General features: G+C 38.7%; 1 protein-coding gene across 15 annotated transcripts in view; it reads right to left on the bottom strand.

The window, feature by feature from the left end:
- Positions 1-6,171: 6,171 nt before the first annotated feature.
- The window catches only part of LRRC28 (leucine rich repeat containing 28), a 195,197-nt gene continuing 180,738 nt past the window's right edge, over positions 6,172-20,630 (bottom strand). For all 15 annotated transcript variants that reach the window (XR_014071622.1, XR_014071621.1, XM_081551294.1 and 12 more), the window contains one exon: positions 6,172-6,463. Coding sequence is in view for 10 of the 15 variants with exons in the window: in XM_081551297.1 (XP_081407423.1) it covers positions 6,391-6,463 (73 nt within the window). In the remaining 5 variants the exon portion in view is untranslated. The remainder of the gene's footprint in view (positions 6,464-20,630) is intronic.

Raw genomic sequence — 20,630 nt, 5'->3', positions numbered from 1 at the left:
GTCTTTTTTTCTATTCCTCCACACTGCCATGCCTTCTGTTGTACATTTTTAGTGTGCCATTTTTATTTCCTTTTTGTATCTTTTACTATATATTCTTTAGTTATTATTTTACCATATATTTCTTAGTGGGTTCCCTGAGGATTATAATTAGTATCTTAATTATAGCAGTCTAGTTTTGATTAATACCAGCTTAATCTCAGTATTATACAGAAAGTTTGATCCCATACAGGTTTGTTCCCTCTCCCTTTCTTTGTACTGTTATTGTCACACATATTTTGTTTTCTCACTTTGTGACCATCAACAAAGATTTATAACTTTTTAATAGAGTTGCCTCTTAAATTAGGAGTAAAAAAAAGTTGTGAACAAAAAATGCATTTATGCTCTTTTATATTTACCCATGTAGCTACCTTTATCTGTGCTCTTTATTTCTTCATGTGCATTTGAGTTACTGTCTATTGTCCTTTTATTATAGCCTGAAGGACTCCGTTTATTATTTCTTGTAGGACAGGCTTGATAATGCTGAATTTTGTTTTATCTGAGAATGTTTTAATTTCATCTTCACTTTTGAAGGATTGTTTTGCTGGATACAAAATTCTTGCTTGATAGTCATTTCCTTTTGCACTTCCAAGAAGTCATCCTTCTCCCTTCTGGTCTCCATATTTTCTGATAAGAATTTCTTGTGTATGAGTCAATTTTCTCCTTGTCTTTATCTTTTGACAGTATGATTATATGTCCAGGAATGAGTTTGAATTTATCCTACTTCAGGTTCATTGAGCTTCTTGGTATGTTATATTTTTCATCAAATTTTGAAGCCTTTGGTCAGTATTTTTTCAAACATTCTTTTTCTCTTCTCCCCTTATGTGACTCCTGTTATGCATATATTGGTACACTTGATAGTGTCTGATGGGTTTTCAAGGCTCTATTAATTTTTCTCCATTCTCTTTCTGTTCAACCTGGATAACCTCATTTGACCTATATTCAAGTTTGCTGATTCTTTCTTCTGCCTACTCAAATCTGATGTTGAGCCCCTCTGGGGAATTTTTCATTTCAGCTATTTTTATTTAAACTCTACAATTTATTTACTTAAAAAAATAATTTCTATCTTTTTATTGATGTTTTCTACTTGGTGATACATCATTTTCATACTTTAGTTATATGAATATATTAAAATAGTCAATTTAAAGTCTTTACATATTCCAACGTTTGCACTTCCTCAAGACAGTTTATTGACTTCTCCCATTTTTTATTTTTTCCACACTTATTTTTTGCATGTCTCATAATTTTTTTTTGAGGAAAACTAATAGGATAACTTTAGAAATTAGATTTACTTACCCCTTTGCTAAGAGTTTGATGAAGTTGCTGGTTTGGGTTGTCCAGTAACTCATCTGAACTAACTCTTTAAAGTCCATATTCTTCATAAAAGATAAGACTCTGAAGGCTTTCTTAGGTAGTTCCTTAGTCACCCAATGATTAGACAGTGCTTCCATAAACACCTGAAACCAATGACTCTCCTGGTCTTTGCTGACAGCTTTGTATGCGTGTTGGAACATCCTTCAACACCCAGCCAGGATGTTGACAACTCTGCCTTCATCTTCACTTTCTGCTTGAGCAGTTCACCAAGATCAACCTCAGGTGAGAGTTAGTATGTCTCCAGGTCTTTCCTGAGCAGGAGTAACAATCCTTGGCTTGTGCAAAGTCCTTGGTCTATGCATGTACAAGGTCATCTAAATTCCCAGGAATGGCAGAGCTTTTTGAAGCCTCTATGAATATCTCATTACTCAACTTTTCCTTTTTAGTCTATGGTTAGCCTGTTGTTTGCTCCAATGGTAATTACTTCAGGCAGCCACAAATGCCTCTGATTTTTTCTCATTAAATACTTGGAAAAGCGTTGGTGGCAAAATCTAATCAGAGAAAATACAGTCTTGCAAGTGAGGTCTTCCAGGAAACCACCAGGCAATTCTCTGGGAATGAGGCACTGAAGGAGCTCCAACCCCACTCTTCCAGTGGCTTCTATGCTGCTGTTTCTACCATGATTGTGAACTGTTGGTCTTCAAGGATAAGCAGAACTAGAAATGGGCAGGGGGAATGGAAATAAGACTAGATAAAATACCATAAAACTTACAGTTCTTACTGAGATTCAGCTATTTCTCTTGCATAAATATTTCTTGGGATGCTGCAAGATTAATTTCCAGAGTTCTGAAAAAAGTTGACTCTGATTTTTTTGCAAAGTTTTTCCTTGTCTTTATGGAGGAGAGAATTCCAGAGGTCCTTATTCCACCATTTTGGTTGGCTTTAAGTATTTAATGTCTTTATTTTTCTTAAAGTGAATCTGGTTAAAACAATAAAGTCATCACCATTGACATTTCTAGGCATTGACATGGTTCAAGCTCAACTATTCTATAAACAGCAGTATCTGTGAGAATGACCGAAGTGGATATAATATGAATTGTAGAAAATATCCACACTATACATGAGCAGTGTCAAAATGTTTCAGCAGGCAGACTCAGAGTATTAGAAAATTTTTTCACAATATAAAAATGAAGGAAGGAAGGAAGGAAGGAACCTTGGTGTACTACAGTCTCAAAACTGCTGTGAGAAGCAAAACCTGACAGACAGGTAGCAAGGATAATCCACATTCTGCTGTAAGGTGAACTGGAGGCAGGGGGGCTGGGGCAAACCTGGCCAACCCTTGCAAGTCTCTTAATTACATATAGAAATGACTTCCAAATGCTTCACCTTCTGTCCAGCTACCACTGGACAGTACTGGGCTGTCAGTACTTTTCGGTCTCTGTGTACCATATAGTCATGCATCAAAGGGAATATCCCAGACTGTGAAGCAGTCTCTTTTCCTGACCAAGGATAACAGGCACTCAGTTATGATCAATCCCTTTCCTAGAGACACGTGCGTCACTTTCAGATCTATCAGCACAGGGAGGTGCTCCTGGGTGGGACAGTGAGACTTGAATGAGTTTGAGAGAGCCATGTAGTTATTTTCAAGAATACAGACCTCATAAAAATTCCCTCAGTTTAACAGAATGCAAGGTATTCACTTAATTTGCCTGGATAAATGTAGAAGAGCCTCATCAGGAGTGTAAGCAAGAGTTGATGAAAACCACAAAAATAATAAGAGCATAATAAATTGTCCAGGGTTATGTAAGGATACATTTTGAAACAAGACTCCTGATTTTTAAATAAGATTATGAGTCTATGAAATGAATTTACATCTCAATATTGAATTATATCAGGTTGCATTAGTGTTGGCCCCGTTAGGAAGCCATGATCATAAATCATCTGAATAAAAATGTTTTGATTTCTCCTGAAGCAATGTATCATGTTTAAGCCTTTTACAGTAAAGATGAATATGTCTGATTTTTCAACTCAGGAAACAGAAACCTAATTTTACTATTAATAATTTCTAAAAGTGGCTTTGAAAGAGATTACAAAATAGGTTATGTATTTTAGAGAAAACTATGTGTAAAGCCTTGTAAGCCAACTGGTATTGGAGCATTTTTTCTTAAATTGTGAACATTTTAATTTGTGGAATTAAATGTGGAAGAAAAGAGAGATGTACATTAAACTAGGAAGACAAGCCAGAGTGTGAAAGGTGTAAGTGTTGAGTACGTTGACCAAAAGATGTTTAATGTAGACCATGCTTTTCCAGAAAAGGAGGGTCAGATAACAAAGGAGTTCATCCTTCTATTAACCAGAACATATCCTCCACTGCCAGGACTCTTCCGTGTATTGGTCAGTTTTAAAACTATTAAAGTGTGCTCAAAATATGTATTTTATTCATCGAAGATGCAACATTTCATTGATCTATGCAATGTTATTTAATTGAGGGTTTTGGTATAATAACAACTTGGCATTTTGAAGAGCACTGATACAGTAATCCAGTTTAAATGGACCCTCTTTGAACTATATCTCAAGAAGGTCTATGCCCAAAAGGGTATCCTGGATTTTAAAATTTACCAATATCCACATATCAGATTATTGATGTAAACTTATCTGAACAGGCTATATTTTCCAAACAATTAAATTTTGGAGCATTATTATAATTGCATGAAGTATTTCTCTACCTAAGATAACCATTGCTCAGAACACATATATAATAAGAATTTTCTGCAAAGCTCTGGATACAATTAAATATTTAGAATGTAGGCAAATCTTCTCCAGTCTACAACACTCCTTTATAGTATTAAAAGGTTAAGAATGACATCAATGAATGAACAGCACCAAAGAAGTCAAATTATAAGTTCCATTTCTTATCAATTGGGTTCTGCATCAAATTGGGTTCTGGTCTCAGGATTAAGGCTGAGATCATCCAAATGTTGTCTGCCTAGCCCACACTGGAGTTCAACTTACATTATTCGTACAGAGGCTGCTTGGATTGTAGCTGTCTTTGTAAAATCTCAAACAAATTAAAAGTATTACATATCCTTGTTTCAATAGAATTCTGAATATTAGGTTATCAAATTTCACAACTCCATTTTAAGACATATGATTGTAGAGGGTGAAGTAGAAAGATGTTGAAACATATTACTGTCACTTAAATGATAGGTAGCAGCCTCTTAGCCCTGAACCACATTTGTGAAATTTCATGCCACATTTTCACCTCCCAATTTATATACATGGAGGGGTTACACTAAAACTTCAATTATTCCAAAAGATGAAAGAAGTGTTACATTTGATATAGATCTTCAGTTCCTATTATACTATAAGCCTTTGAAAGATTAAGGCTGAAGAGGCCAAGTTATGAAAGGGACAAGAGGAAGTAAGAACAGTGGAAATACAGTTGATAATGTTCTGCCTTCACCATTCTATGTGTATAGTCTGCTTTCCGGGCAGCAGGTGGTGTGACTGTGAAGATCACACATTCGTCAGTAACTATGTAGGATTTTTTAGCACTGTTAAGAGCCTAGCATTACAGATTTAGGGCAGCTAATAAAATTCCATAAACCAAATTTTTGACAAATCTGAAATTTTTGGAAAATAATTTTCCTACCAAGTAAACCTTCTTGGTTCCCTTTTAGTCCTGCCTTTAGAGAAAACTATGTACAATTAAACTTTTTAAAAATGTAAAAAAAGAATCAGTTCACAGCAACCAGATGAACATCTGGCAGCAAAGCAACATTAAAATGCCATCCTTTCAAAGGAAGAGCAAATATGTGAGTCCTCCAGTAAGAGCATTATCTTATGTCAGAGTACAATCTCACACTTTCCATTTATGGCTTTTTTGCAAAAGTCCAAGGCTGAATTTGGACCTGCGTTTCCTGTGTTTTCTCAATGTTATCTGGACAACAGTGTGTCAAGTACTTAAGAAATCTAGGGTCAAAATGAAGATTATCTAATGCCGCAGGTATTTAAATAAATGTGCACAGACTGTACTTAGAATCACCTTGCTAAAAACTAGTAGAAATAGCTGAGACTTGTTTATCATATGTAACAAAGATATTTCAAAGTCAGTATAAGTTTAACCATAAATCCATCTAACAAGAAACACCAGAGGTTGTATTTTGATGTGTTCTCTCACTTTCTCAGTAGCCAGAAAATGTTTAAATCCAGAAAGAAAAGAATCAGATTCTTTTAAAGCCTCAAATATTCCTCAAACTCTTCTCATAAAAAAAAAAAATCTTATCAGGGAATAAAAAAATTCAAAAATTATTTTTTGTAGTCTTTCGAAAGTGTCTATTTCATTTTTAGTCTAGTTTTATTTTTAAAGCCTTCACAAAATAGGCTGCAAAACTTTATAAACAAGGTTGTAACTTTCCAAAGGGTGTGTGCTAGGACCCTTGTGAAGCCCCTACTAGAGTCCAGCTTGGAACCAACTCAGGCACCCTCTCTGCCTTCCCCCACACCCCCCAGCCCCCACCCCCAGCCCTCTGCCAACGATTCAACACTATTGAGGTGACAGGGTTGGCTGAAATTTGTTAAAAACATGGAATAATTTCCCTCTGGGGAATAATTCACTGGGGAAAGAAAGAGAGAGGAGAAGATTACAAGTACCATTGAAGGTATATACGTTCAAAAGTTAATTTGGTTGTATTATCAAATTATAGTTCTTCAGGGAGCTGAAACTTGCTCTAAATTCGATTTGGGGAGGCATATCAAACTAAATAGTCTGCATATGAGACACACTCACATAAAAAGAAAAACACAGAAGACCAAGAGTTCTTAATTTGGGGGAGGATATATTCCAACTTGGGGGAAGGGTGAAGGCATTTCAGTTCTGAAGCTCGATCGTGACGTGTCCAGAGTCCTGCAGTCTCCGAGTGTGGCAGGACGCAAGGGCTGCTGGGCCTGGCTGGACTCTCCACCCCTCTGCCGCAGTGTGCGATACGCAGGCAACTGCAGTGTCAACCTGGCAGCACTCCTGAGGCTCTTGAGTGTGTATCAGCTCAGCAGGTCAAAAGTCTGCAGACACTGGGTGGAGCAGCAGTAAGCCACAAAGCTCACAGCTGTCCTCCTGGGGAAAGAGGGGGAGATGGACTCGGTGAGTTCAAGAGGAAAGCCTCAGGACTCCTGCCATTAGAGACAGTCTTTCTCTGGGGTAAAATAAAGAATTAGGTATGGTCAACAGAACACACAACAGAAATGTAAATTCCTTTTAAAACTGAGCACTGGAATCAGGTGAGGTATGCATGTGCTCATTTTATTAGCAGTTTTCAGATAATACCCCTATGTTAGCTGCAGTGGGTTGACTTGCCCTCTTCCAGGGGATCTTCCCAACCCAGGGGTCGAATCCGAGTCTCTTACGTGTCCTGCAGTGGCAGGCAGGTTCTTTACCACTAGTGTCACCTGGGAAGCCCCCTATGTTAGCAGCTAAGGAAAAATAAGCTTTTTCCATGTTATGGTCTGAATTCTGCTTACTAGACCCAGTGCAATGAGAGAATTTGAAAATGTCACCAATTTAACTACTATATATATATATCTACACCAAAGAGTTTAAAAAACACAATTTTAAGGGACTTATCCTATAGATGTATTCCCATAGATTGCTTATAGAGGTAATTTCAGAATATGAATCCCAGAGTTTGAGGGTCTTTTCCTACAAAGCAGAGGAATCCTGTCTCAAACTCCACTTGGCATCTTCCTGCAGAGAGTCGTGAGCCAGTCTGGGCAGCTCCAGTGGCTGGATGCCTTGTTTTCCCACCAGAAGTGCTATCCTCTGGTGAGGAGAGAATAATCTACTGTTGATTACACAGGATTCCCTGTGCTGACTGTTTTCTCTTTTCCCCACTCCTCAACCCAGTCTTTGCCTTTCTCTGTGGTGGCATTAGTGGTAAACAACCCACCTACTAATGCAGGAGACATAAGAGATGCGGGTTCAGTCCCTGGGTCAAGAAGATCCCCTGGAGGACGCCATGGCAACCCACTCCAGTATTTTTGCCTGGAGAATCCCATGGACAGAGGAGCCTGGTGGGTTACAGTTCGTAAGAACTGCACAGAGTTGGACATGACTGAAGCAACTTAGTACACACACATGTAGTCCAAGGTGACCTCTACAGATGCTATCTCCCAAGCTGCCTGATGGCTGGTTTCTGGCTGAATTAGGACAGTAGGAGGCACAGCCACAGGGTAAAGTGCAGGAAGAGAGAAAAGCTGAACGTTTTTTTTATTTTTTTAAAGAAAAAGTTGAGTTAATACAGGTATAGGTACACACAAACACAGAATAAAATTCATCCATTTTAAGTGTACAGTTGAATGAGTTTTGAAATATGTACAAGTATTTAATACCACAATCAACATACAAAATATTTCTCGTCTCTCCAGATGTTCCCTGTGTCCACTTGCAGCAACCCCCCCATCCCCTAAACCCCCTGCCAAGTCTCTGGCAACCACTGATAAACCGCTTTGTTTCTCTATGGGCTTTAATTTTCTCTGGATCACCACAATCCTCCAAAAGAAGCTTTGCCATTATATCATCTTAAATGAGCAAAGATCTCAAGCCAAGGGCTAGACCTACTTCTATGGGTTCTCCTGTCTTAGATTTCTGTACTAATCCTGGATTCCCTAACCAGCTAGGTTTGGCTGATATGAGGATATAGCTTCCCTGGATGCACCGTCCTATATGGCTCTAGTTCTCACTGGGCTCCAGTCACACTTTTCAGCACCCTACCAGGCAGCTGACAACTCTGCCCTAGCCTTCACGTCCTGCTTACACAGAGTCTCACTTCCTGCCAGCAGAAATGAAAGCTCAGGACCTTCCTGGGTCTTCTCTGAACATGCCCACATTCTTATGCACGCACACGACCTTACATACTCCCAGAAATATGGCAGTGCTTTTTGAAGCCCCTGCAGAAACCTCATTCTCCTATCTTCCTTTTCAGCTTTCAGTTCAGTTCAGTTGCTCAGTTGTGTCCAACTCTTCCAACTCTTTGTGACTCCAAGGACTGCAGCACATCAGGCTTCCCTGTCCATTACTAACTCCCAGAGCTTGCTCAAACTCATGTCCATTGAGTCGATGATGCCATCTAACCAACTCATCCTCTGTCATCCTCTTCTTCTCCTGCCTTCAATCTTTCCCACCATCAGGGTCTTTTCCAATGAGTCAGTTCTTCACACCAGGTGGCCAAAGCACTGAGCTTCAGCTTCAGCATCAGTCCTTCCGATGAATATTCAGGACTGATTTCCTTTAGGATTGGTTTGGTCTCCTTGCAGTCCAACGGACTCTCAAGAGTCTTCTCCAACACCATAGTTCAAAAGCATCAATTCTTTAGTGCTCAGCTTTCTTTATGGTCCAACTCATCCATACATGACTACTGAAAAAATTATAGCTTTGACTATAGGACCTTTGTCGGGAAAGTAATGTCTCTGCTTTTTAACATGCTGTCTAGGTTGGTCATAGCTTTTCTTCCAAGGAGCAAGCGTCATTTAATTTCATGGCTACAGTCACCATCTGCAGTGATTTTGGAGTCCAAGAAAATAAAGTCTGTCACTGTTTCCATTGTTTCCCCATCTATTTGCCATGAAGTGATTGGACCGGATGCCATGATCTTCGTTTTTTGAATGTTGAGTTTTAAGCCAGCTTTTTCACTCTACTCTTTCACTTTTATCAAGAGGCTCTTTAATTCTTCTTCACTTTCTGCCATAAAGGTTGTGTGATCTGAATCTGAGGTTATTGATATCTCTTCTGGCAATCTTGATTTCAGCTGGTGCTTCATCCAGCCCAGCATTTTTCTTTTTTTTTTTCTTTTTTCTTTTTAATAAATTTATTTATTTTAGTTGGGGGCTAATTACTTTACAATATTGTAATAGTTTTTGCCATACATTGACATGAATCAGCCATGGGTTTACATGTGTTCCCCTTCCTGGACCCCCCACCCACCTCCCTCCCCATCCCATCCCTCTGGGTCATCCCATTGCCCCGGCCCTGAGCCCTTGTCTCATGCATCGAACATGGAATGGTGTTCTGTTTCACATATGATAATATACATGTTTCAATGCTGTTCTCCCAGAACGTCCCACCCTCACCTTCTCCCTCAGAGTCCATAAAATTGTTCTATGCATCTGTGTCTCTTATTCTGTCTCGCATATAGGGTTATCGTTACCATCTTTCAAATTCCATATATATGCATTAGTATACTGTATTGTTGTTTTTCTTTCTGGCTTACTTCACTCTGTATAATGGGCTCCAGTTTCATCCATCTCAGTAGAACCGATTCAAATGTATTTTTTTTAATGGCTGAGTAATGTTCCATTGTGTATATGTACCACAGCTTCCTTATCCATTCGTCTGCTGATGGACATCTAGGTTGCTTCCATGTCCTGGCTATTGTAAACAGTGCTGCGATGAACATTGGGGTACACGCGTCTCTTTCAATTCTGGTTTCCTTGGTGTATATGCCCAGCAGTGGGATTGCTGGGTCATATGGCAGTTCTATTTCCAGTTTTTTAAGGAATCTCCACACTGTTCTCCATAGTGGCTGTACTAGTTTGCATTCCCACCAACAGTGTAAGAGGGTTCCCTTTTCTCCACACCCTCTCCAGCATTTATTGCTTGTAGACTTTTGGATAGCAGCCAATCTGACTGGTGTGAAATGATACCTCATTGTGGTTTTGATTTGCATTTCTCTAATAATGAGTGATGTTGAGCATCTTTTCATGTGTTTGTTAGCCATCTGTATTTCTTCTTTGGAGAAATGTCTGTTTAGTTCTTTGGCCCATTTTTTGATTGGGTCGTTTATTTTTCTGGAATTCAGCTGCAGAAGTTGCTTGTATATTTTTGAGATTAATTGTTTGTCTGTTGCTTCGTTTGCTATTATTTTCTCCCATTCTGAAGGCTGTCTTTTCACCTTGCTTATAGTTTCCTTTGTTGTGCAAAAGCTTTTAATTTTAATTAGGTCCCATTTGTTTATTTTTGCTTTTATTTCCAATATTCTGGGAGGTGGGTCATGGAGGATCCTGCTGTGATTTATGTCGGAGAGTGTTTTGCCTATGTTTTCCTCTAGGAGTTTTATAGTTTCTGGTCTTACGTTTAGATCTTTATTCCATTTTGAGTTTATTTTTGTGTACGGTGTTAGGAAGTGTTCTAGTTTCATTCTTTTACAAGTGGTTGACCAGTTTTCCCAGCACCACTTGTTAAAGAGATTGTCTTTTCTCCATTGTATATTCTTGCTTCCTTTGTCGAAGATAAGGTGTCCATATGTGCGTGGGTTTATCTCTGGGCTTTCTATTTTGTTCCATTGATCTATATTTCTATCTTTGTGCCAGTACCATACTGTCTTGATGACAGTGGCTTTGTAGTAGAGCCTGAAGTCAGGCAGGTTGATTCCTCCAGTTCCATTTTTCTTCCTCAAGATTGCTTTCAGCCCAGCATTTTTCATGATGGACTCTGCATACAAGTTAAATAAGTAGGGTGACGATATACAGCCTTGATGTACTACATTCCCCATTTGGAACCAGTCCGTTGTTCCATGTCTGGTTCTAATTTGTTTCTTGACCTGCATACAGATTTGAGGGCAGCACTTTAACAGCCTCATCTTTTAGGACTTGAAATAGCTCAGCTGGAATTCCATCACCTCCACTAGCTTTGTTTGTAGTGACACTTCCTAAGGCCCACTTGACTTCGCATTCCAGGATGTCTGGCTCTAGGTGGGTGATCACACCATCGTGGTTATCTAGGTCATTAAGATCTTTCTTGAACAGTTCTTCTGCATATTCTTACCACCTCTTCTTTATATTTTCTGCTTCTGTTAGGTCCATACCGTTTCTGTCCTTTATTGTACCCATCTTTGCATGAAATGTTCCCTTGGTACCTCTAATTTTCTTGAAGAGATGTCTAGTCTTTCCCATTCTATTGTTTTCCTCCATTTCTTTGCACTGATCACAGAGGAAGGCTTTCTTATCTCTCCTTGCTATTCTTTGGAACTCTGCATTCAGATGGAGATATTCTTCCCTTTCTCCTTTGCCTTTTGCTTCACTTCATTTGTCAGCTATTTGTAAGGCCTCCTCAGACAACCATTTTGCCTTTTTGCATTTCATTTTATTGGGGATGGTTTTGATCACTTCCTCCTGTACAATGTGAACCTCTGTCTATGGTTCTTCAGGCACTCTGTGTATCAGATCTAATCCCTTGAATCTATTTGTCACTTCCCCTGTATAATTATAAGGGATTTGATTTAGGTCATACTTGCATGGTCTAGTGGTTTTCCTTACTTTCTTCAATTTAAGTCTGAATTTTGCAATAAGGAGTCCATGACCTGAGCCACAGTCAGCTGCCGGTCTTGTTTTTGCTGACTGTATGGAGCTTCTCCATCTTCGGCTGCTTAGTCTATTATTTGGCCCAAGAGTTATTCACTGCCCCAGACAACTGTGAAGCAATTGCTTGTAATTGTTTTGACAAATACCCTCAGGGAACAGGTTTTTTGCACTGGTGAACTCTGTCTGAAGAAATAAAAAGACAGGCTTGCAAGCAGGGTTTCTTAGTGAACCACCCTTTGAAGATGCTCCTACTTCCTCCCACACTTTTCCAATTGCTGCCAGGTTGCTGGTTTTAACTGTGATTGCAGATCCTTAGTTTTCAAGGTTAAGACTAGAAGATGGGACTATAAGTTAAAACATCACAAAGATCTCTGTTCTTTCTGAGATCCAGTCACTTTTCTTGAATAAGTGCACTCCAGATAGCTGTAAGCTTTTTGTTAAGTTCCAGAGTTCTGAAAAATTCAATTCTGACAACTTTTGCCAGTTTTTTCCCCTGCTTTTATGGAACGGTTGACTATTTTCCCTCACTCTCTCTGTACCTCACTGACCAGAGCTTTAACTGGGCAGGCTCCTCCTGATGGCTCTAGTTCTCAACAGTTTCCAGGTCTTCCTTTGTTCTTTAAGCCAAAAGATTAAGAATAGTAAACCTTCCTACTGCTGTAAGTTTCCAGGTACTTTCTCATCCCTGTGGGTGCTCTGAATCCTGCCTGAACTCCTATAAATAGTCCCTCACCATTAATTCCTCTTCAACATTCCAGCTTATGTGTTTTCCAGCCAGTACCGTGACTGATTTAGTGTGTGTTACAGGGAGTGGCCTAAGGAAACAGTCCATCACAGTGGGATTCTGGGGTTGTGTTGGTGAGGACATGAATGACCCCCTTGATAGGGAAAAAACGGGACATCACTGCTCACTTGAAGCTGTGGTGTCACGATAACTTGAATGGTCACTCAGACTGCCAGTGGAGGATAAGGTGCTGGGAGATCAAGTGTGGTGGTACTTGATTGCTGTGGCATCATGATGAATTCAAAGACTGTAGGGGGAGATGGAGTCTTCTAACTGCTGAAGAGATCCCCCCAAGTCCCAAGCCCCCTCAAAAAAAAAGATAAGCTTAGTGACTTAAACTCTCAATTCAAGGCATAGGTAGAGAATCAGAAAGTTTCTATGGTGGCCTTAGAGGAATTTTTATTTTATGAAGCTGTGGGAGCGACATGCCTGAGGTCTGAATGCATAAGCCATGAATCACATGCCAGCTAAAGGTATATTTATGCTAAGTCTCTTATGCTAAGGTAAAGGTTCTGGCTGGGAAAGGGTGAGGACTTGAGACTTGAGATGGAAACCTTTGTGTAGACAGGATGATAAGAACCTTAAACCTCTAATATCTCTAAACATTTCTTCACATTAGAAACAGCCTTTCTTGCCTTCTAAGAAAACAAGCATTCACTTGAATAAAAAGATTTCACTGACTTCATATGGTGTGGTTACCTAAAAAGGAAATTTCTCTTCTTTAGGACCCACACAAACAATACTCCCTGCCTCTAGGGCCATAGAGAAAGTAAAACCCCAGCATGATTCAGAGTTAATTGCAAGAGCTGCTCCTGGGAGAGATTACATACATGAAGGAACCTTGCCAAGTTTTATTTGAAGGAATTTGGAGAGCAATGGAGTCTAAGTACATTAGCCAGTGAGAATAAGTATAAGACTGGATCAGGCCAAGGAGGGTGTGTCACATAGGCCTCAGGATTTAATGCGTTCATTTGAGTACCTATAATGGTTAATAGAAGTCTTGACCCAGTAGAGGCCTACAGTCAGTGAGAAAGAGATGCTGGAACTTCCACTGTATAGTCCAGAGGAAGAAGAACAAAGGCTTAGAGAAATGAGGATGTTATAGTGGATCCAATGAGGTGTAACCTCCTCAGTCACTAACTGGAAATCTCTGGGAGGGTCAGAAAAGCAGTCCCTTTACTGAAACATTAAGATATGTATTGGTGAGGGGAAATCAAATTGGAAATAGCAAACACACCTGATACTTAATACAACTCATGCCTACTAGAGGTGAGAGAGAAGGCCTGCAAAAGTTCAGGTATCTGCCACACTGGTAAAGTTTCAAATGGAAAGAGGAGTTACATCCAGAACTGTTCACTATGAAGAAACAGATACATACTCATGGGTTCCTTTGGATTTTAGAGGCAAAATACATTTTGGTGGGAACTATTGGTTCTGCCAAGATGGAATAGCCCCATTGCTCCCAAGTCCTTTCTCTTAAAATAACACAACAAGGAAGCATTGGAAGACTCTGAAAGACAGAATGAAGACAGACAGCCTAGGACCCTAGGACTTGAGAAGCAACACAGCAATGGTAAATCCCCTAGGCTTCCTTATTGCCTCCCATATACCTCAGACAGGACTCTGTAGACGTTTCCAACCCAGAACCACCAACAAGCAGAAGCAAAAAACAAAACAAACAAAAAAACTGAATCCCCCAAACCTCCAAGAGAAGCCTGTTCTCCCTATCCAAAAGATTGGGACAGAGAAATCCATCAATTTCTATAGAAAGGGATTAATTAGTTGCTTAGGGCTGGGTATGGGGAAATAGAGAGGTAACAGCTAAAGAGTATACAGTGTCTTTTAGGGTGAGAAAAATGTTCCAAGATTGTCTGTGGTATTGACTGAACATATCTGTGACTATAGTAAAAACTGCTGAATTGTATACTTTAAGTGGGTGAATTGCATGATATGTAAACTATCTCAATAAAGCTGTTAAAAAATAACAGCACTGAAAGGAGAAATAGATAAACTCACAGTAAGAGTGGGAACTTCAACATTTTTACTTTCAGCAACTGAAGTACTAGCCTCTCAGCACAGGTACAGTAGAACTGAACAACTCAATGAACCAAAGAATCTAACTAACATATACAAAACACTCCACCCAACAGTAACAAAACATACCTCCTTTTTCTCCCAGAAGCCCATGGGACATTCACCAGGATAGACTATATTCTGATTCTGTGCTGAAGAACAAATCTTGCAAATTTGAAAGAACTAAAATTACATACAGAGAATACATCCGGTTTCATCTCTGACATAAAGAGCCTAGAAATTCTCATTCCTGTTCTTATAACAAGAACAAGCTGAACAAATTGAAAATCAATAACTTTTCACTATTCACCAGAGAACTGAGGTCATAGGGCAAACTGCAACTTCAAAATCTGGCAAGACAGGTAGCTCCAGGGGGTCACAGCTGAGATTTGCTTACCTGGACAGAAGATACTAGAATTGCAGGGAGGCTAAGTGTGGAAAAGCCTGAGAGTGAGATACTCCTGGGGCTACAATATTAGGGTGACCAGGACACAGGAACCTTATAGGGTGTCATGGTGAAAATCCAAAAATGATCCCCTTGCTACTCATTTAGGAAGAGGGAAAAGAGTGGTCACTATGTAACATGTCCAGAGCATCTTCCATACAAAGGACTGTTCTCCAGAGGAAAGAGCTTACTAACACCTTACCCCAGCTAGGGAAGGACATTCTTCCCACCCAAGCCTGCTCTGGCCCACCCATTCCACCTAAGTGGGGAAAGCCAGCTATGCAAGACAAGAAAAATTTGTGAAGGTCACAGCCTAGAGATATAGGCCCGCTAAAATAATCAGATATAATCATAAAATTGAGAACACTTCCCTTACTCATTAATCACCAGAGTAAATGGCCTGCAGCATAAGGCCAGTGGAGTATGGATCAAATTAATACACAAAAACTACTAACAGTGAAAGATTAGAAAGAGAAATTAAAGAAACAATCCATTTACCACTGAATCAAGAAGAATAAAATACCTAGGAATAAACCTACCTAAGGAGGCAAAAGATCTGTACTCTGAAAACTATAAGATACTGATGAAAGAAATTGAGGATGACACAAACAGATGGAAAGATATATCATGTTCTTTACTGGAAGAATCAATATTGTCAAAATGAGTGTTCTACCCAAGGCAATCTATAGATTCAATGCAAGTACTATCAAATTACCAATGGCATTTTTCACAGAACTACAACAAAAAATTTGTATGGAAACATAAAAGACTCTGAATAGCCAAAGTAATCCTGAGAAAGAAAAGTGGAGCTGGAGGCATCAGGCTCCTTGACTTAGGATTATACTACAAAACTACAGTTATCAAAACATTATGGTACTGGCACAAGAACATAAATATAGATCAAAGGAATAGGATAGAAAACCCAGAAATAAACTATGCACCTACAGTCAATTCATCTATGACAAAGGAGCCAAGAATATACCATAAGTGGTACTGGGAAAAGTGAACAGCTACATGTAAAAGAATGAACTTAGAACATTCTCTATCACCATATACTAAAATAAACTCAAAATGGATTAAAGACCTAAATGTAAGGCTGAATATTATAAAACTCTTAGAAGAAAATATAGGCAGAACACTCTTTGATATAAATCACAGCAGTATTTTTTTGCATCCACCTCCTAAGAGGAGCCATGCATTTTGGGAAGATACCTTGGAAGGGGAAACAGCAACCCACTCCAGTATTCTTGCCTGGAAAATTCCATGGACGGAGGAGCCTGGCAGGTTCCAATGTATGGGGTCACACAGAGTCAATCATGACTGACTGAGCACACATGCACACCTACGAGTAATGAAAATAACACCAAAAGCAAAAAAACGAGACCTAATTAACTTAAAGCCTTTTTCACAGCAAAGAAAACCATACAGAAAATGAAAAGACAGCCCACAGAATGGGAGAAAAGATTTGAAAACAAAACAACTGACAAGGGATGAATTTCCCAATATGGAACCAGCTCATGCAGCTCTAAATAAAAAACACAAACAACCCAATCAAAGAATGGGCAGAAGATCTAAATAAACATTTCTTCAAAGAAGATATATACAGATGGCCAAAAAGCACATGAAAAGACGCTCAACATGGCTAATTATTGTTGTTGTTATTTAGTTGCTAAGTCATGGCCAACTCTTTTGGACCCCATGGACTGTAGGCTCCTCTGTCTGTGGGATTTTCCAGGCAAGCATATTGGAGTGGGTTGCCATTTCTTTCTCCAGGGGATATTCCTGACTCAGGGACTGAACCCACATCTCCTGCATTGGCAGGTGGATTCTTTGCCACTGAGCCACCAGGGAAGCCTGGCTAATTATTAGAGAAATGCAAATCAAAACTACAGTGAAGTATCATCTCACATTTGTCAGAATAGCCATCATCAAAAAATCTATAAACAATAAATGCTGGAGAGAATGTGGAGAACGTAGAACCCTCCTCACTCTTAGTGGAAATATAAACTGGTGCGATCAACATGGAGAACAGCATGGAGGTTCCTTACAAAACTAAAACTAGAACTACCATATAATCCAGCAATCTCGCTCCTGGGCATATATCTGGAGAAAACCATAGTTGGAAAAGACACAAGCATCCCTATGTTCACTGCAGCACTGTTTTCAATAGCCAAGAGATGGAAGTAAACCTGAAAGTCCATCAACAGAGGAATGGATAAAGATCTAGTATATATACAATGAAGTATTACTCAGCTATAAAAAAGAATGGAATAATGCCATTTACAGCAACATGGATGGACATAGAGATCATCATACTTAGTCAAGTATATCAAAGACAAATATCATATAATACCACTCATATGCAGAATCTAAAAAAGTGATACAAATTAACTTGTTTACAAAACAGAAACAGACTCACAGATGTCAAAAACAAAATGGTTACCAAAGGGAAAATGTGGGAGGGACAAATTAGGAGCTTGAGAGTAACAAATAAACACTACTATATATAAAATAGATAATCAACAAGGACCTATTATACAGCATAGAGAACCGTACTCAATATAGTAACCTATATGGGAAAAGAATCTGAGAAAGAATGGCTATATGTATATGTATATGTATAAATGAATCACTCTGCTTTACACTCGAAGCTAACACAATATTGTAAATCAATTATATTGCATATAAAATAAAATTTTAACATAAATAAAAAATTAAAAATAAAACAAAATAAATAAAACCTCAGCACTACTAAACCTTGGGCTCATTTTACATGGCCTGCAGGGGGTGAAGTGGGCAGTCCTGAGGGTGCTGGGGGAAGAGGGCCCACCATGCTCCTAAAGCTCATTTATGAACAGTGCATCCTGGGCTTGAGAGAATACTGAGGCAAAAATCTAGCTTTTAAATTAGATAGGAGTATAGAGGTAACTCTTGAGAAAACAGGAGAGAATCAAAATATTATGACAGAAATGCATTCCTGTTAAAAATTTGCATTTAAAAACAAAAACAGCTGCAAGATGCAGACTCTCTGAAGAGAAGCATACAGAGAAGCCCAAATCAAGGAGAATTAGAAAAGGACGCTAAAGAAGTCTGAATAGGAATGTGAAGCCTCTAGTACCTACTGCAGCTGACATGAAACAGCTCAGCTCCTAGCCAAACTAAAATAAAACCTCACACTAAATGCCCACTATCTCAGTTCTTATTCCTCAGTACAATATGTCTGTGTTTCAACAAAAAGTTTTAAGAGATGCCAAAAGGTAAGAAAAAGTTCATGCTGAAGAGACAAAGGAAATCCTAGAACTAGACTCAGATATAACATAGATGTTAGAATTCTCACAGGGAATTTAAAAAAATAGAACAGAAAATCCAAAATCTGTGGAACAATTTCTAAAGGTGCAACATATGCACAATTAGAATACTAGAAGGAAAAGGAGGGAAAAAAGCAGAAGAATGATTTGAAGTAATAATGGTCAAGGACTTTACAAAATTAATCACAGATCCAGAAACTTAACAACACCAAGCAGGATAAAACAAAAACAAAACAAACACACTATAAATAAGAACTATCTTCTATCACTTACATATGGAATCTAAAATATGACACAAATGAACTTGCCTACAAAGAGAACAGGCTCACAGACATGGAGAACAGACGTGTGCTTGTCAATGGGGAGGAGAGTGGGGGAGGGATCATTAGGAGTTTGGGATTAGCAGATGCAAACTAGTATATATGGAATGGATAATCAGGCTCCCTACTGTACAGCACTGGGAACTATATGCATTATCCTGTGAAAACCATAATGAAAATGAATATTTAAAAGAATATATATATATATATAAAACTGAAAATCACTTTCTGTAGAGCAATGTTAAAAATCAACTATACTTCAATACAAAAAAGAAAGAAAAGAAATATCATATTCAACCTGGAGAAAATCAAAGAAAAAGAAAATCTTGGAAGAAATGTTACCTATAGAGGAAAAAGCATAAGATTATCATAGACATCTTATTAGAACCATGCCAGTAAGACTGGAGTGAAGTATTTGTGTGCTCAAAGGAAAAAAATCACAAACTGAAAATTCTATATCCAGTGATATTATCCTGCAAAAGTAAAGGAACATAAAGACTTTTTCAGACAAACGGAGAGCTGAGGGAATTCACTGCCAGCAAACTTGTACTGCAAGAAAGGCTGAAAGGAGTTCTTCAGTGAGAGGAAAAGGATATGGGTAAAAAAATTCAGATCAAAATAAAACTAGAGATGATATGATATAATATATATATATAAAGTTTCCACTCTAAAATCTAGATAAACAGACAAAAAAAATATTAGAACTAATAAATGAATTCAGTAAATTGCAGGAAACACGACTAGTACACAGAAACACATTACATCTTTATACTCATAATGAACCATCAGATAGAGAATTCAAGAAAACAATCTCTTCTACAACTGCATCAAAAAGAATAAAATATCTATAAATAAGTTTAACCAAGGAGGTGAAAGATGTATGCCCTGAAAACAATAAGACACTAACGAAGGAAACTGCTAACTGCTAAGTCACCTCAGTCATGTTCGACTCTGTGCAACTCCATAGAGGGCAGCCCACCAGGCTCTGCCGTCTCTGGGATTCTCCAGGCAAGAATACTGGAGTGGGTTGCCATTTCCTTCTCCAATGAATGAAAGTGAAAAGTGAAAGTGAAGTCACTCAGTCGTGTCCGACTCTTAGCTACCCCATGGACTGCAGCCTACCAGGCTCCTCCATCCATGGGATTTTCCAGGCAAGAGTACTGGAGTGGGGTGCCATTGCCTTCTCCGAGGACAATACAAATAAATGGAAATACATTCTTTTTTCATGGGTTGGAAGAATATTGTTAAAATGTCCATACCACCCAAAGCAATCTATAAATTTAATGCAATCCTGATCAAAATGCCCAGAACATTTTTCTCAGAATTAGAATAATCTAAAACTTCTTCTGAAATTTTTTTTGTAAGTCCATTTATTCATTTCTTTTGAGATTCCACACATCAAGGATGCCATATGATGTTTTTCCTTCTCTGACTTACTTCACTCAGTATGACGATCTCTAGGTCCATCCATGTTGCTACAAATGGCATTATTTTTTTTTGTTTGTTTGTTTGTTTTTTTTTTTTTTTTATAAATTTATTTATTTTAGTTGGGGGCCAATCACTTCACAACATTGCAATAGTTTTTGCCATACATTGACATGAATCAGCCATGGGTTTACATGTGTTCCCCCTCCTGGACCCCCCACCCACCTCCCTCCCCATCCCATCCTTCTGGGTCATCCCATTGCCCCGGCCCTGAGCCCTTGTCTCATGGATCGAACATGGAATGGTGTTCTGTTTCATATATGATAATATACATGTTTCAATGCTATTCTCCCAGAACGTCCCACCCTCACCTTCTCCCTCAGAGTCCATAAAATTGTTCCATGCATCTGTGTCTCTTATTCTGTCTCGCATATAGGGTTATCGTTACCATCTTTCAAATTCCATATATATGCATTAGTATACTGTATTGTTGTTTTTCTTTCTGGCTCACTTCACTCTGTATAATGGGCTCCAGTTTCATCCATCTCAGTAGAACCGATTCAAATGTATTTTTT

Source organism: Giraffa tippelskirchi, chromosome 12 (genome assembly GCF_054371585.1).
Source record: "Giraffa tippelskirchi isolate mGirTip1 chromosome 12, T2T-mGirTip1v1.2.pri, whole genome shotgun sequence".
Taxonomy (NCBI): domain Eukaryota; kingdom Metazoa; phylum Chordata; class Mammalia; order Artiodactyla; family Giraffidae; genus Giraffa; species Giraffa tippelskirchi.
Note: the sequence above shows the minus strand (reverse complement) of the source record. Positions and strands in the feature narration are given on the sequence as shown.